The sequence below is a fragment of the Helianthus annuus genome, chromosome 8 (genome assembly GCF_002127325.2).
Source record: "Helianthus annuus cultivar XRQ/B chromosome 8, HanXRQr2.0-SUNRISE, whole genome shotgun sequence".
Lineage (NCBI taxonomy): Eukaryota > Viridiplantae > Streptophyta > Magnoliopsida > Asterales > Asteraceae > Helianthus > Helianthus annuus.
Window position 1 is genome coordinate 27523191 of NC_035440.2, and position 18797 is coordinate 27541987.

The following is an 18797-nucleotide window of genomic DNA, read 5'->3' on the forward strand; positions in this document are numbered from 1 at the left end:
GATAAGTTAACTTCCTTTTACTATTTAGTATTTACCACAAATTATTGATAAATTGGATTAAAAAAGATATTAATATATTATTAAAAAATCAAGGACTCACAATCCCTTCATTTAAGGCTGTGTAGTACTAAACTAATCGAAAGTCAAGGGGCTGGCTTGAAAGCTTACCGGATTATTAGTGAAAGTTGTGGACCCCATGTTACAGCCAACAGAAATACATGTGAAACAGGACGTGAAGGGGTATAAAACCACATGGCCTAACCTTTTTTTTTCAGATATTCCATAATCACCCCACCTTCACCCTTTCCATTTAACCTATATAATAATATCTGAAACTATTAATAAATAATTATAATAATAAACAAGTAGATAAAACTATCCACTACAACAAGTGCCTGGAATATGTTACAGTTTCATGTACATCTGATAGCATCACCTGTTTGCTATCGGGCGTATAAATGTGTTATCATGGAACCATCAACTGATGGAACAGACTCAAGTTCACTACTGCTCTCCCCAGAGTAAAAAGCTGGTTGTTTAGGTTGAGGCAACACACTCTCACTGACCAGCATTAAAACCACTGTTAACATCGTTGGCCTATCTTTTGCATGGTTTTGCACACATAATAATGCAACATGTATTGATCTTAGTACTTCCGGGATGACGCAAGAGGTATCTAAAGATGCACACATAAGTTCAATGGATCTGCCTTGTTTATAAAGTCTCCAAGCCTGAATCAGATCAAACATATAAGTTACCAAAATGACATTGTTTAATAAAAAACATTAGTGAGTGTAACATACATGTCCAAGAAGGTTGTCATTGCGATCATCATGACAGAATACTCTGTTTTTCCTACCACTCACAATCTCCAACACCAAAACTCCAAAACTATATACATCAGACTTTATAGAAAATCTTCCATGTATAGCGTATTCTGGAGAAATATAACCACTGCAAATAAACTTAAGCATTAGGGAGAAATAGTAGCCAAAAAATTCAATAAAAAAAGTTATTGTTTAAGATTCTTACTATGTTCCCACTACTTTTTTTGTCTTAGTGGCAGTATCGGATCCTACAAACTTTCTAGCAAGGCCGAAGTCGGAGATTTTGGGGTTCATGTCTCCATCCAAAAGAATATTACCTGCCTTAAGATCTCTGTGGATGATTTGAAGGCGGGAATCTTGATGTATATAAAGAATACCTCGAGCCATCCCTTGTATAATATTAAATCGTTGTGGCCAGTCAAGCATCGAGCTCCTGGTTTCATCTGAGAAAAGTGAATAACTTAGATAACACTAATTTATAGAACAATATGAAAACAACGTACTATGTGAAATCATATAGAGAGAACCGAACCAAATAGATATAAGTCTAAGCTTTTGTTTGTCATGTATATTCATAAACTAATATCAGTTCATTTCTGTGATTGCAGTATCCAAGAAGCTTCACAAGATTGCGATGCTGAAGTTTGGCAATACAAATGATTTCATTCTTGAATTCTTCAATCCCTTGTTGGGATGTTTCTGAGAGCCTCTTCACAGCAACCTCTTGCCCGTCTTCCAACACACCCTAAAATAACAAGGTTACAGTTTTTTGTTACACTTTTGATAAATAAATGGTACGAATACAAGTTCCTTTCTGTATTATGGTACCAATTAGTTACCTTGTAAACTGGACCAAATCCACCTTCTCCAATCTTTTTGTTGATGTTAAAGTTATCTGTAGCCTTGACTATTTTATTTAGACTAAGTAAAGGTAGCTCGTCAATATCTTCCATCCACACACTATTATCCTTTTTATCAAGGGCATACCTGTCTTCTACAAAATAACATGTGTGATTACACGAACATGCCAAGAATTATATAAGTTTCCAAAGTGTATAAAAACTACATAAATTACCTCTTTCTTTCATATGAAGCCTTTTCTGTTTCGTTATACAAGCATATGCCACCATCAATAGAAGTAGCACAACAGATATTGAAAATACCACTGTAAATACTCTTTTCTTCTTGTTTAAGCTAGAGGGGGAAAATCCGTTTCCTTCACGAACGATTCTATTAAGTTTATTACAACTCAAAAATAAGTTAAAACCTTAAAGGTGTACCTGCTAACTCAGAGGCAGCCAATTTTATGAAAAGATCCTGCTTATCATCGTTCTCTGTGGTGTCCATAAGCTCATCAAACCAAAGCAAACATCCACTTCCTCCATTTCTAATATCTGAATTTGCATAAGCCGTACAATTGCACTTCATTCTGCAAGCCATCTCACATTCTTCAAGCGTCATGCTATGATTATACCATGAACCACGTGTATCCGGAAATATAACTCCTGAAATTTTTTTAAAGCCAGACCCATTCCCACAATCTAAAGCCCGTTTACGTTCACACCCAGTCGACCCATTTGCTCTATCCCATTCATCTGGGACCCGAGGCTTAAAACCTGCCATACAAGTACAAGGGGGGTACCTTTTAGCGTTGCAGCTTGCATATGGCCCACAAAGTCCATAACCACCACAACTATCTGTTGCTGCTCCAATATGTTGCACAACCCACTCTTGGGTTTGATCCATCCATCGCAAATGCACTGTGATGTCATCTGGCAACATGACTAGCCTTTGAACAACCGAATTTTTAGGCTCATATTTGGCATATATTTCCTTTTCGTTAAAAACAAAGTAAAACGAGTAAATAGGATTTGGGTTTCCCATTTGTAAAGCTTGAAATTTAAGACCGTTCCATGGTCCATATCTCCGTCGTATAACTGAATCTTGTCTGTAAAATAGTTGTGGATATCCATTTGTGTCTAGCCAGTATAAATATTCACCTGGTGCAGGATCATCTGCACTCTTCCATGGTGTTATAACCCGCTCTATTCCTGTTACTAAATCTTTTCCAAGTTTCATTCCTGGTAACAAGGTGTTACCTGGATGATCAAAACTTTGCCAGATTAGACTTTCGTCCTTGGTACTTTTATCCCACACAACAAGATTTCCAGTATCCAGAAGCTGCACCACCACCACTGTATTATTACTCATCGTCAAAACCATGGAATGGATGACCAGATCACTGTATTGTCACCACTGCGAATTAGCAGGTTTCCATGTTCGCTAAGTTCAAGCATGCCTGATTTATCTGTTATTGGTGTCTCCCTATTAGCAACCCATACGACAGTACCCGTTGATATTTTCTTGTACCAGATCCCTACGTACCGATTCATGGATTTTCCCGGGCTAAAGAACCCAAGTTCAAACATTTTATCATCTGATACTATTGTGTCTCCATCTTTAATAGCTTGACTTGTAGAGATGGTGTCTAGTGTAGCACAAGATGACAGAAGCAAGAATAAGGCACATGAGAATAGTAGTATCATGTAACCAATTTCCATTGATGTGGGTGTGAGATTTGGATGATGGTTGTGATATAAAGTAAACTTGACTCATCTTTTGGTCACCACCTTTGAAAACTTCCACCAATTTTTAATTTTGATGATAGTGACTTTCTTTGTTTTGAATTTTCTCTAATCACAATGACATAATCAATTTGTCATCAGTGCATACCTTGTTAGAAAATTTCCTATTTTTTAAAATAAACATTTTACTCTTATAATGGAGAAAAGATAAATTACCCAAATCCGGTCAGCCTCTCTCCGGTCAGTAAATACTCCATGAAAATCAAGGAATTGAACAAATACGATCCACAGCAGAGCATCAAACACAAACAAATTGGATTCATTCTCATCGTTTAGTTCCGTCGACTGATTCATCTTCTCCAATGCGAACATTGTAGTGAATGGATATTTCACAACTAAACAAGTAATATTAACTGGTATTGACTCTGTAATATCTCTATTGATTTTCAGCAACGATTACAAATAAGAACTCAAAAGTAACAAAGGATAAGTGAAAGAGAAGGGGATGGGAAGATCTGGGATTACAGAAGAGAGATGGGAGAAAGAACACACTCAATCTATCAGTATTCTCGTTGCCTCCATTTCTGAATATCTGGCTTCATGTATCATGTTAGGTTTACAGAGCCGGTTCTTCTTATTGGGCTAAATATACGGGTTGGGCCCAGACGATTCATAACAAACATCACCAAAATAACAACAATCTGGTCAGTCGGTCAGTCAACCCTGATTCCTCAATGGAGCTTCCTGAAAATCAATCACCAAGCCGAAAACTGCCGGAGAGTCGCTGTTTTCTGTGGGGTTGGATTTTTTTTTATTATTTTTTTTGTTATCTTTTTTGGAATTTGATTATTATAATTATTATTATTATCTTTTCTTGTTATTGTTAGAACGTGGGGTATGGTGGGGTTTGGGTTGGGCTTGGGTTGGGCTTGGGTTGACACGTGTAATTGGAGCTTCCCCACCGCCTGATTACGTGTCCGCGGGGTATGGCGGGGCGTGGGTTGGGCTTGGGTTGGGTGCACCGGTGGCATAAATTAAAAAAAAAATATAAAAAATCACACAACATTTATAAAAAAAAACCTACAACTTCATTAAAATTTAAAATTACATAATCCTAAAAATTACATAATTTATAAAAATTACAAAATAAACCTAGAGCGTTAAATAAATTTCAAAAAGGTCGATCTTGTCGAACGTCTTTCGCCCCTTGTCTCGAAACTCTATGTGCGCCACCGCCACCCGGTCCTCGTGGCTCAACTCGCCGCTCGGAACCGCTTCGTAGTAAGCCTTGAAATGGTCGAGCTTGGGCCGTAGCTCGCGCCATTTATGTTGGCACGCGTTGAGGTTGTAGCGATCGTTACCGACGTTATGTCGGTAGGCCATGAATGCTTCCACCCAGTATTTTGTTTGGCCCGGTGGCCGTCCCTTCATAGCGTCGACGACGCTAGTGACGAGTGTCATTTCTTCTTCATGGGTCCACGATGCCATAGCAGTGTTGGGTTCGTGGGAGGGGGGGGACCAGTGGGGTAGCGGGTTCAAGAGAAGGGGTAGCCAGTGGGGTTTCGGTTCGTGGGATGGGGGGACCAGTGGGTTGGGGTTACAAATATATAGAGGTTGTTGGGACGGGGTGGCAGTTTGGTGGTATGGCGAGACCGTTTGAATTTTTAAATTCAAAATTTGAATTGACCGCCTGACGTGGCGGGGTGAGCAAATGAGATTCTGCCAGCTCGCTCACGATGGGTGCACTTGCCCAAGTGTGTGTTTAGTGTTAGTAGAATATCATGTTTTATAAATTTAAAACTTGATTAATGTGTAAAATGGGCTTAAAATACCGATAAAAACATATCACGCTCAACACGCACCAACAACCAAGTCAATAAAGTCAAATTGGAAGACTAAGTCAACATAAGACCAGATGTACTAGATTCATAAAGTGCTAGAATTCCAGCAGCTTTGGGAATCCAGCTATTTTCTCTTAATTATTAGCAGTAGTTCAATGTAACAATATTTTATCTAACTATCCAGCAGTTATGTGAAACACTGGAATACATCATTTAATAGGTTGTTTAGGGTCACTTTCATGGTGACGTAACCAACAGTACTCTTGTCTATATATAGTTCTCCTATGAACATAATTTGTAACACTAAGAGCTGAAAAAGTAGAATTTAGTGAGAGAGTGCACCTGGTGGGTGGAGTGTGGTGTACTTTTGATTAAACTGAAACATTGACAATAATATGAAATCATTCTCCAATCATTCCCAAATACAGTTGTGTTAGATTGACGAGTTTATTATCATTGTTTGATTGAATTTCCAAATTTGTTCAATTGTTTTATCAAAAACACACACTACACACGCTCTCCGATCCAACAAACAGCAAGTCAAGCGGGTAAAAACACTCAACAGGCATATCTTGCCTACGAAATGAATTATGGGAGCCATAATAGATGAATCGTGAGTATCTCAGCGATACGAATCCAAATTTCAGGTATTGAAAAGGTAAAAAGAAAAAGTAGTCTTGGCATCGCCGATGCAAGCGACGTATTTGGCGGCATAATTTGGCGTCAACCAGCACTCGATCACATTGGGAATCACCAGCGGCAACGGCGACGCCTATTTCAGCTTCGTGGATTTTGTGGAAAACAACAATTGTGATCAATTAAGAAGGGAGCATCTTGTCTTGTTCAGTTGTTCTTGACCCACTCCATCATCCAACTGAAAATTCAACATCGAAAATCAAGAGATTGAAGATGATTTCCACCACCATGCTAGTCCAATCTACTTGTGTTTACCCCGAATGTAGATTTTGAAGTGTTTAGGGTTTTGTTTATGCACAATAGAGAATTGAACTTGTTTTTTATTATTGTTTTCATTGACATTGCTGGTGTGATTGTAACTTGTCATAGACTCGCAATTGTTAAGGTTTCTTTGCACCATTGACATTATCAAATCAACTAGGGTTTGTTTCATTTTCTTGGTTTATAAAACATACAATTGTCCATTATTCGTGTAGTGAAGGTTTTCTTGCACCATTTAGATGTGTTACACGATTGTTAATGTCCACAACTAGGTTTTTGTTAATGAATCCAATCTATCATTTTATTTTGAAGTAAAACCCAATTCATTGTATGTGATTAATTCTATTTCCTAATAATTCCGAAACTCGGATGTGATCATTGTTTTCCTTATTGTTTACAATCCGAATTGAATAACTGTTTTTTATAAACATTGTTCCAATTTAGATCATTACTTTGTGTACTATAACAAATGAGAATCATATTGTGATTCTCATATTCAAACAAACTATTCAAATATAATTTTTAAGCTTCATAACCTTTTTATTCACCTAAAAACCTAATCACTGACCATAAACTATTCATGATTTGACACGCTTCTTACAGCTAACTAATTAGTTAAAGGTGCTAGGAATACACTTTCTCTTTATTTGATAGATACCTCTATCTCCGAGCAACAACATAATATAATGTTTAATAAAATTCTAAATATAGCGTTGAAACAGGCTTATTTTTATCTACGATAAAAGTTGTTAAAAGTTTTACTTGAACAAGTTAAATACATTTTTTTTCTTTAACATGACAAGGAACCAATGTTGTTCGAACTACATAAGGGTCAATATTGTATTCGTTTATATGGTTTTCTTGACGCCATAGATTTAATTTAACTGAACATAGAGTCGTATTCACAATAGAATTTTTTTTTTTTTTGTGTCGTACGCTATAATGAGTTCCAGTGACTTAACTAAACTGATGTTGCCCGAACAAAATCGGTATGGATATTTGTTTCTAGGGTTCTTTATCGATGAAAAGCCCGTGTCAATATCTTTTTGAAAATATCTCTTTTGATTGTTGTACCTTGTGCAAGTATTGTACGGATACTTTAACAAACTGAGTCGATACCGATCGAACACCCAATATGAAGCACGAGGAATCCCGCTAGTTAATATTAAAATATCAATTGATAAGTTAACTTCCTTTTACTATTTAGTATTTACCACAAATATTAATATATTATTAAAAAAATCAGGGACTCACCGTCCCTTCATTTAAGGCTGTGTAGTAGTCACATGCGTGGTTGTGGACCCCATGTTACAGCCAACAGAAATACATGTGAAACAGGACGTGAAGGGGTATAAAACCACATGGCCTAACTTTTTTTTTTCAGATATTCCATAATCACCCCACCGTCACCCTTTCCATTTAACCTATATAATAATATGTGAAACTAGGTAGAGGATCCTGTAAAAAGTGCTCAAAGTGTGAGAAGTGTAAGAAGTGTATTATAACACTATATATAATACTATATAACACCATATAAACACCGTATAACAATATGTAACAACATATAATACTATATAACACTATGTAACACTATATATCATTATATAACAAATATAACACTATACATCTATCATAGACATGTTATCAGACAACCTATAGTGTTATATTTGTTATATAATGATATATAGTGTTACATAGTGTTATATGGTATTATATGGTGTTACATATTGTTATACGGTGTTTATATGGTGTTATATAGTATTATATATAGTGTTATAATACACTTCTTACACTTCTCACACTTTAGGCCCTTTTTACACTATCCTTACCCTGTGAAACTATTAATAAATAATTATAATAATAAACAAGTAGATAAAACTATCCACTACAAGTGCCTGGAATACGTTACAGTTTCATGTACATCTGATAGCATCACTTGTTTGCTATCGGGCGTATAAATGTGTTATCATGGAACCATCAACTGATGAAACAGACTCAAGTTCACTACTGGTCTCCTCAGAGTAAAACGCTGGATGTTTAGGTTGAGGCAACACACTCTCACTGACCAGCATTAAAACCACTGTTAACATCGTTGGTCTATCTTTTGCATGGTTTTGCACACATAATAATGCAACATGTATTGATCTCAGTACTTCTGGGATGACGCAAGAGGTATGTAAAGATGCACACATAAGTTCAATGGATCTGCCTTGTTTATAAAGTCTCCATGCCTGAATCAGATCAAACATATAAGTTACCAAAATGACATTGTTTAATAAAAAACATTAGTGAGTGTAACATACATGTCCAAGAAGGTTGTCATTGCGATCATCATGACAGAATTCTCTGTTTTTCCTACCACTCACAATCTCCAACACCAAAACTCCAAAACTATATACATCAGACTTTATAGAAAATCTTCCATGTATAGCGTATTCTGGAGAAATATAACCACTGCAAATGAACTTAAGCATTAGGGAGAAATAGTAGCCAAGAAAATTCAATAAAAAAGTTATTGTTTAAGATTCTTACTATGTTCCCACTACTTTTTTTGTCTTAGTGGCAGTATCGGATCCTACAAACTTTCTAGCAAGGCCGAAGTCGGAGATTTTGGGGTTCATGTCACCATCCAAAAGAATATTACCTGCCTTGAGGTCTCTGTGTATGATTTGAAGACGGGAATCTTGATGTAGATAAAGAATACCTCGAGCCATCCCTTGTATGATATTAAATCGTTGTGGCCAGTCAAGCATCGAGCTTTCATCTGACACAAGTGAATTACTTAGATAACAATAATTTGATACGAAAGTTTGAAAACAAGGTACTATGAGAAATCATAGAGAGAGAACCAAACCAAATAGATATAAGTCTAAGCTTTTGTTTGTCATGTATTCATAAACCAAAATCAGTTCATTTCTGTGATTGCAGTATCCAAGAAGCTTCACGAGATTGCGATGCTGAAGTTTGGCAATACAAATGATTTCATTCTTGAATTCTTCAATCCCTTGTTGGGATGTTTCTGAGAGCCTCTTCACAGCTACCTCTTGTCCATCTTCCAATACACCCTAAAACAGTTTTATGTTACACTTTTGTTTAATGTTACAAATGCGCGTTCCTTTTAATATTAAGGTATCAATAAGTTACCTTGTAAACTGGACCAAATCCACCTTCTCCAATTTTTTTGTTGATGTTAAAGTTATCTGTAGCCTTGACTATTTTATTTAGACTAAGTAAAGGTAGCTCATCAAGATCTTCCATCCGCACACTGTTATCCTTTTTATCAAGGGCATACCTGTCTTCTTAAAAATAACGTGTGCGATTAGCCAAAAATAATATAAGTTTCGAAAGTGTAAGGATGATTTGAGTTCTAGAAGCATAAAAAGCTAGTGAAGTTACCTCTTTCTTTCATATGAAGCCTTTTCTGTTTCTTTATACAAGAATATGCCACCATAAATAAAACTAGCACAACAGATGTAGTTGAAAATACCACTGTATATACTCTTTTTTTCTTGTTTAAGCTAGCCGGGGAATCGTCGTTTCCTTCACGAACAATTAACAATAATGTTACAAGTGTATTAAGTTTATAACAACTCAAAATTATGTTAAAACCATAAATGTGTACCTGCAGCTAACTCAATGGCAGCCAATTTTATGTAAAGATCCTGCTTATCATCACTCTCTGTGGTATCAAGAAGCTCATCAAACCAAAGCAAACATCCGCTTCCGCCATTTCTGATATCTGAATTTGCAAAAGCCGTACAATTGCAGTTCAAACTGCAAGCCATCTCACATTCTTCAAGCGTCATGCTATGATTATACCATGAACGGCGTGTGTCTGGAAATATAACTCCTGAAATTCTTTTAAAGCCAGACCCACTTCCACAATCAAAATCCCGTTTACGTTCACATCCACTAGACCCAATTCCTCTATCCCATTCATCTGGGACCCGAGGCTTAAAACCAGCAATACAAGTACAAGGGGGGTACCTATTAGGACTGCAGCTTCCGTATGGCCCACAAAGTCCATAACCACCACAACTATCTGTTAGTGTTCCAATAGAATGCACAGCCCAGTCATGGATTTGATCCATCCAACGCAAATGCACAGCGGTGTCATCTGGCAACACAAGGATCCTTTGAACAACCGAAGACTCAATCTCATATTTAAAATATATTTCCTTTTCGTTAGAAATAAATTGAATAGAGTAAATAGGATTTGGGTTTTGCATGCGCAAACCTTGAAACTTAAGACCATTCCATGGTCCATGTCTCCATCGTATTACCGAACCTTTTCTCACAAACATTTGTGGGTATCCATTTGTGTCTAGATAGTGTAAATATTCACCTGGTGAAGGATCATCTACACTCTTCCACGGTATCATAACCCACTCTCTTCCTGTTACTAAATCTTTTCCTAATTTCATGCCTGGTAATAATGTGTTACCTGGATGATCAAAACTTTGCCAGATTACACGTTCGTTCTTAGTACTTCTATCCCACACAATAAGATTTCCGGTATCCAGAAGCTGCACCACCACCACTGGATTATTACTGATTGTCGATATTGTTGAATTCGATGACCAGATGATTGTATTGTCACCGCTGCGAATTAGTAGGTCTCCTTGTCTGCTAAGTTTGAGCCTGTTTGAGTCATCTGTGATTGGTGTCTCCCTGTTAGCAACCCATACGACTGTACCCGTGGATATCTTCTTGTACCAGATCCCTAGGTACCGATTCTTGGATCTTCCGGGGCTAAAGAAGCCGAGTTCAAACATATTATCATCTGAAACTATTGTGTCTCCATCTCTGAATACTTGATTTGTAGAGATGGTGTCTAGTGTTGCACAAGATGACAGAAGCAAGAAGAAGACACATGAGAATAGTATTATCATGAAACCAAATTCCATTGATGTGGATGTGAGATTTGAATGATGGTTTTGATATATAGCAAAATTTGATTCATCTTTGGGTACCTTTGAAAGTTGCCATCAATTATGATGATAGACTAGTCATTGTTCACTTTGAATTAACATATTGACTTTTCTTTTTTTGAAATTTCTCGAATCATAATGACAATCAATCTGTCATTAGAGCACACCATGATAGAAAATTTCATATTTTTAAATTGACCATTTTACTGTTAGTTTGAAAACAGAAAAAAAAATAATAATAATTACCCCAGCCGTTCCCCAACTCCGGCCACTTTTTTTTTATGGAGCTCGGACATCATCCAGCAACACTACTCCAAATTCAACCTTCAAAGACAAGAACCTGATCAATCAAAGCCGAAAATTGCCTGAGAGTTGCCGTTTTCTGTTTTGATTGGGTAAACCGGTTAAAACTTAAAACAATTGAGAAATGGGAAAACGTGATCGACTTTTTTTGGGTTTTATTCATTTTTCTCTTTAATTTTAATAATTACAATCACATTTCTTTATTTTTAAACTGGTTTATTCACTTTTACCCTATAAGTCCAAAAAAAAATCTTTTGACATATGTGCCCCAACGTTATTTTTTTCTAACTGTTTTGGCGCATATTACTAACACCGTTCAAATTACCTAATTAAATGATAATCATGTGTCCCTCACATGATGTCCATTTATGTCATTTTTCTCTCCCTCTCTCATCTCCGGCAACCTGATTCTTCAATGAAACACTCTCTCTCTCTCTTTATCTCATGTAAACCCTTTCTCTCCCAGTGACCCGATTCTTTAACAAACTGTATGGGGTTTGGTAAATTAGGTTCAAAGGCTTAAATTAGGAACTGAGATGATTGCCTTGTTTGGAGAACGACAACCGGGTTGGAGCCGGCGGCTACCGCAAACAGCGTTCAGATCCCGCAGTGGTGTTAGGTTTAGAACATTATATATATATATATATATATATATATATATATATATATATATATAAAGTATAATGTACATTACGGCTTAACCTACAAAACGTACGCGACCAAATTACGCAAGTGCATTTGAAAATAACGCACGTTATAAATGGAACCTAATCACGCATGGGACGTTATAAATGGACCTAATCACGCATGGAGAGCGGTTTTTGTGCGTTATTACGCATACATGTTCAAATCACGCATGTTTAAATAATCACGCAGGGGACTGATTAATCACGCATGGACCTGATCTGACGGTTACTATACTCGCATACGTGAAGTATGATAAGGCCTAATGTATGTTAACCCATTAACTCTAACTACCTTTCAAATGAATCTCTACTATTGGATCTTGCTGAAATCAAATCCTTACCATTTAAACTCACATTTTTAACTGCTATTGTGGCAGTTCTATGCAGTTTTACGGTTCCTCCACCTCTTCCCCACGTCCCTGATAACTTCCCCTTGATTCTAGGGTTCCGTCAGTTTCTTTTCACCCATATAACTCACCCTGTCTTCCAAATTCAGTTACTGACTTTCCTCTGTCTCGCTCATGCTTTGTTGCTGTTGTTCAAGGGACCTCTATTCAATCGACAATTGGCCTTAACTCATTCGGCGGTATGCTCGATGCCCTCTCCATCGCTGGCGATCTTGGGTTTTCGGTTGCTCATCCTCCCTCTCAGGTTAATTTTCGGTTCCCCCATGCTCTTGTAATTGCAGGCACGTCGATTTGTGCTTCTTACCCACCCATAAATCTATGGGTCCCATCTCCAAAGCAAAAAGGCAAGAGAGTAGATGTCTCTTACAATTGACAGAGTGAGCAGGGGTTGAGTTAACTGATCTAGGGTTCCACCCCTATAAAGGCATCAATTCAACGTAGAGAGGAAACCTAACCAAACAACCAGACTTCAAGGTTTGTTGATCTTTTTTGTTTGTGTGTAAACTGTAATGTGTACATCTATATACCTGTCCATTCTAGAGCATTAGACAACAGTCTATATTTTCATGGATGTGAAATCTGTCAACTGTTTGAATCTTGTATATGCCTAACATTATAACTGAAAACCAGCCATTAAACTGGTCAAAGCAGCTTCTTTTTAATTCACATCTATTTTCCTCACAAAACCCATTTTCTGGTATAAATAAAGATAAAGATCAGTACACATGAAGGGGTATGGTCCCATATCTCGCGTCAGCACGACCGCGAGTGACCATTACCCTTATCAAAACCCCACTAGCTAACAACTTACCTGTGTCCGTGCGGGAACGCGCGAACACAGTGGTCGAATCCAATTTGCCCAATGATGGAGGACTTACCTGGAATATGAGAACGGTATAGTAATACGGCATGGCACCGCATCTGGTGTATGAAAACGGAAGTACTCACAGCGATGCGACCTTGCACCGCATCCAGTGAACACTTCTATCAATACAAAGGAGCTGGATAACAGCAACAGTCACCACAGACGATGATGCGGCTTGGCACCGCATCGCGCGTATTTCTTGATCAAAGAATGAGACGCGGGAACATCTAGAGTTACCGCAAGTAGCGATGCGGCCCGCACTGCATCCTGTGCACTCAGCAAGTGGGACTGACATCACAAAGCAAGTAGCACCAATGACAGCCGCCTGTCAGGTCTACATAAGCGACAGGCTGACGTGGCTTCACCTCCACAACCGACAGGCCTGACACACCTGCAAAGGTGCAGCATGTCGTCAGTCTATCCGTCCACCTCCTCCTTCACTCCTCGGCTATAAATACCAACCCCAAACCAGGTTTGAGGTATCTCTTCATGATGTGGAAAAAGTAGTTCAACTAATTAAACTAAAATTACCCTAAACTAAGACTCAAGTAATAAAAATCTAGACTCTTTAACCTGACTAAACTACTCACCGGCAAGTGTACCGGTCGACTCTAGCACAGAAAAGTAAGTCCGGATGTCGAACCCACAAAGACTCTACGAATTACGTTAACGACTCAACTTAGACTAGACACTGACACGACTAAACAAATATTGTGTTTGGGGGGGGGGTTTACTAAAATCCTAAAATTACGATTAAATTGAAATTACCTAAAACACAAACGAAAACTAGGGTTTTGATTCAGATGAGATTAAGGACTACCTAGACTTGAATCCAGTTTGACTACGAATGGACTTCTAACGGTTTTATTGTTGTATGGAGCCGGGATCGTTAAATACTAAACCTTAAGGTATTTCAATGCTAAGACTTCCCGACCCTTCTCAGGAAGAAACCTAGGAAACCCTACAAGGCTGTTATGATTACCGACTGTTAGATTTCCTCTCAGTCCTCTAACGACTCTAAAAGTGCCCTAATATGACTATCTACCTCTCAGCGCGATAATCTAAGGCAATTCTAGGTTCTGACTTGGTTTACTAGACACAACTGCAATTAGGGAACTAACCTCGACTTCTCTCAAAATCTAATTTAGCTATATATTGCACCGCGACCTAATAACTAACTCGAGCCTCTCAGCGACAAGTTAAGCAGAATATTCACTTCTAATTGTATTTTAATTACTGTTCCTAAGGCTATCGGCCGATTTACCCAAAGATCACCCGAACCCGCAAGGATGCAAATAATCAACACAGACCTATTTTGTGATAAAGACCGTTACTAAGATCTATGTGAAACAGCAAATAATCCACAATCAAAAGTAAATACGCATGTGCACCAAATCAGAAAATCTAGAACACGTTACTTTCAAAATCAATCCATAGTCTAGCAATAAAAACCGTTAAAAGATCCAAAACGTAAATCAAACCATCATCTAGTCTAGGTAGTATCTAGGGTTTAGCCAAGAAACATAGTGTCTAACAAGAACAAATCAAATCCAAAACAAGAATTCATAATCAAAGTATCAAAAACGAGAAAATAATGAAAACCGGGAGATAAGACCCGAATAATCTTCTTTCCTACGCTCCGTGCTTCAACCTGATGATTCTTGCAAGCTAAATCGCCTCGAAAAACTCCAAAATCTGCTCTTAAAGTCGCCTAGGGTTTCTTGGTTCGTGTGTTATGTTCTAATGATGATTAATTTCCTTTTTATACCAAACCCTAGCCGATCAGCAATCAGGCGCGTCATTCAAGCCAGTCGCGTAGCGCGACTGGTCTCATCTTCACGCTAGCGCTACGCTAGCGCCTCAAGGTCAGCAAAAGTCAACTCCTTCTCAGTCGCGTAGCGCGACTGATCCTCTTGTTACCCTAGCGCTACGCGAGTGGGTATTTTTCACAGAATGTTGACTCCTAAACTCAGCTCCAACTTCCAAAATCTTCCAAATTATTCTAATACTTTTGTATATTGGATCCGGAACTTGACATTTGACACTTTAGCTCGGTTTTGCTCCAATTTCCATATTTTATGTATCACGACCTGGAAAATGCAATGTAGATCAATAGCACGCAATTCCAAACTAAACTAAGCTAAAAATAACGATAAAACGTACAAACTATACACGATAAAAGTATGTATTTTGCAATACATCAAATATCCCCACACTTACTCTTTTTTCGTCCCCGAAAAAGAATTATGCAACGGAATCAGAAACAAACAATTACTCGGACCGAAAATCATAGATATACTTAATTAAAACCAAAGCTTGTGTTAGCTGCGATTGCGGATATATTTGTCCACTTTAAACCCAAATCTAATCCTAAACCCTTATCATGTAAATTTAGTTTAAGTGCGGTCAGTCTACCTAGGGTCTCACACTAGAATCTACAGTCCACCTACTCCCAACTCAAGCTTATAGGGCTAAACGAACGATCATTTGACCAATTCCTAACCGTTTTATACCAAGATAAAGAGAGTTTGAAATCAAATCTATATATTTTTTTTCTTTTTTTTTTCAGCTTGCTTTTTTTTTTTTTCAAGTTTATATTCGTGAGACTAGACGATGCTTTCCCTAACCCAGCGGTATTCCGACTGTAGAGTCGCTATCCCCAATCACAGATTACATAGGTTTCGGTACTTTTATTCGGCAAGTCGATTTCACACATCCCAGAGGCATTCCGGCTGTAGAGTCGCTATCCCCAACCACAGATTACATAGGCTTGTGTTACTTTCATTTAATTTCTAGCTCACTTTTATTCTATTTTTTTTTTCTTTTTTCAGCGAGATATGATAAAAAAACTCTAACTATCTTAGCTTATAACGGCACCCCTTATACTATTTTCGCCGGTTTTAGTTTCCCATATTTCCCAGGCGAGAACCCACTAGCAGACCGACAATTAAGGTATATTAACTCAAAGGGATTTAGATCCAAAACCCGGGCCTACCCACATATCCCTAACTAGACGCAAGCTCGATTTATTATAAACTCATATTATTATTATTCAACTCGAGCAAAAATTTGTTTTTTTTTTCTATCATTTTCCGTTCAAAAATGCAAACTTCTTTTTATTTCGAAAGACATTTTCTGATTTTTCAATTTTTTTGTATTTTTTCAATTTTTTAATTTTTTTGGATTTTATAATTAAGACTCGATTATTTACATGTATTCCCATCCCCACACTTAGAGATTGCATTGTCCCTAATGCAAGAACGAAAACACGACTCGACACTACCTAACAACTACTGAATAAATAACTAACTAACTAAATAAAAAAAAATTAAATACAACAACAAAAGGGAAACGACTTAGCTGATATGTGAGACTGTCAAAGTGCCAGTCATTTCCACATAAGCCCTCCAATTCGAAACGCGCTCAGCAAACAACTCAACCTCGGACACGCGAACGAAAGCGGCTAACATAATCACCTATCAAACAATGAACAACCTGCCAACATACCATAATATATTTATCAAAATAAATGCATCAGTGTTCATCAAACCAACCCAACCAACCCAACCTGTTTAACGTGTATCAATATCAAGTACAGACCAGTCAAACAAGGATGAAAACAGCAATAAAGAAAAATAAACATCAAAAGATATAATCATCAGCTGCTGCTCATCCGCCTGCAATCCATCCACGATCTCTAGCCACTGTCCGTCTCATGGTTGCTCGCCTCGTACACATGATAAGCAGAACCAGACCCCGTCTGTGCACCCCGTCTCCTATGTAACAGCTCAATCATACGCTCCAGCCTATCAAATCTCTGCTCCACATAGCCAGAGAATGACTCTAAAGTGAGGGGCACTGGTAACGGAACTCTCCTCTCAGCCTGCTGTACCGGCTGTACCGGTATCTGTGGCGGCTGCTGTACACCCGACGGTCCTGCCTCCTGCTGTGGCTCAACAACCTCTACTGGCCCCCTCTGCGGTGGCTGAACAGGTGGGCCCTCTCTAAGCGGCTCCCAGCCATATGGTGCCTCCCACGACACTATGCCTGCCTTCTGCAGGTCTTCTAACCCAAAGATCGCAGTCGTCGGTCCCCTATGTAAGAACTGAGGCTGATATACGTCTAAAACCCCAAGATGTGATGCAATCCTAGTAATATAGGGACCCATATCCAACCTAGCTCTATTGCCACCTCTCCTACCTCGACTAATCGAGTCTACCAACACGGTGGCCAAATTAAAATCTCTCCTCTGCACCCGACACATCAACACAAAAAGCTCAATCCAATTGGCTTTGTTCTCCCCAGATTTCCTCCCAACCAACGTCGTCGCTAACAACCTCAACACATACCTATATATCGGATTCCTAACCGTCGAAATCAGATTTGTCTGGCCAAAATCCGCATCCGATATCGACTCCCAGAACGCCTTCAACTCCCTTTTCCCAACACTATACTTCCTATTCTCCGAATACGCACCCCTCAGACAGGTCGAGAACTCGGGCCTCCTAACCTCCTCCTCAGTATATAACCCCGAGATAATAGCAAACCTAGGTACGTTCATCTCGTACATCTTCCTACCGAAACTGAACGACAACGCATTACCCTGCTCAAACTTACCCTCCTTATGGTACCACGTGCTGTGGAACTCTAACACAAGCTCTACATACTGAGGGTCAATGCAATTCATCGCTTCTATCAACCTCTCTCCTAACAACTCTCTAACCTCCTGCTCCGCACCTATCTCAGCCAACCACTCCCAATTTATCACCCTATGCTGAAGCAGTGCCATTTTCTTAAATTTCGTAAACTTATCCCACTCATACGTATCTTCCTCAAACTTAAGGATCGGATGGTTCACTACCCTATTCATCAACTCATCCGGAATGAAATTGTATGATGTCGAATATTCGATCTTCCTTAAGTTGGGATCATCCTCTGCAATCTGAATAATGGGCGTTTCGACAACTACCGGATCCTGTCCCGGTGCAGTCTGCCCCGCAGCCCTTTTTCGTGCCCGACCTGCTCTAGAACTGCTCGCCATATCTGCAAAACAATTAATATTCAAGACAAAACAAGCAGATCATCAGTAATAACAAACTATTTTTGGATTTTTAAATTTTTTGATTTTTTTGATTTTTTTATTTTTTTTTTCAGAAAATAATAAAGTATAAAAAAAATATACAGTCGAACGACGGCCGTATAGCATTTCGTTCGCGGCCGTTAATCGATACAAGTGACTTTTCACGCATATCGGCTCGAAAACCGGCTCGAACTTCGCCCGAATGGAGATTGAGTACGAGCGAAACGATCCGATGATCAAGCGATGTACATTGCGCAAACCGACACTGGACAAACTCTAAGACGACTCGATAAACTAAAAACGACACTAAACGAC

General features: G+C 38.4%; 1 protein-coding gene across 3 annotated transcripts; it reads right to left on the minus strand.

Annotated features, from left to right (window-relative positions):
• Positions 1 to 400: 400 nt before the first annotated feature.
• On the minus strand, positions 401 to 11111 carry LOC110944046 (G-type lectin S-receptor-like serine/threonine-protein kinase At4g27290). 3 transcript variants are annotated; one of them, XM_022185767.2, is made up of 7 exons: positions 9833 to 11111; positions 9607 to 9750; positions 9355 to 9509; positions 9065 to 9275; positions 1033 to 1270; positions 804 to 954; positions 401 to 731 (listed from the first exon to the last, which is right to left on the minus strand). In XM_022185767.2, the coding sequence occupies exons 1-7, from the start codon at positions 11100 to 11102 to the stop codon at positions 444 to 446; spliced, it is 2457 nt and encodes an 818-aa protein (XP_022041459.2). In that variant the 5' UTR covers positions 11103 to 11111; the 3' UTR covers positions 401 to 443. The 3 variants fall into 3 exon arrangements, with proteins under 3 accessions (XP_022041459.2, XP_035832442.1, XP_035832443.1); XM_035976549.1 differs by having other exon boundaries at positions 406 to 731; positions 9355 to 9506; XM_035976550.1 differs by lacking the exons at positions 401 to 731; positions 804 to 954; positions 1033 to 1270 and adding exons at positions 8090 to 8441; positions 8514 to 8664; positions 8743 to 8974.
• Positions 11112 to 18797: the final 7686 nt, after the last annotated feature.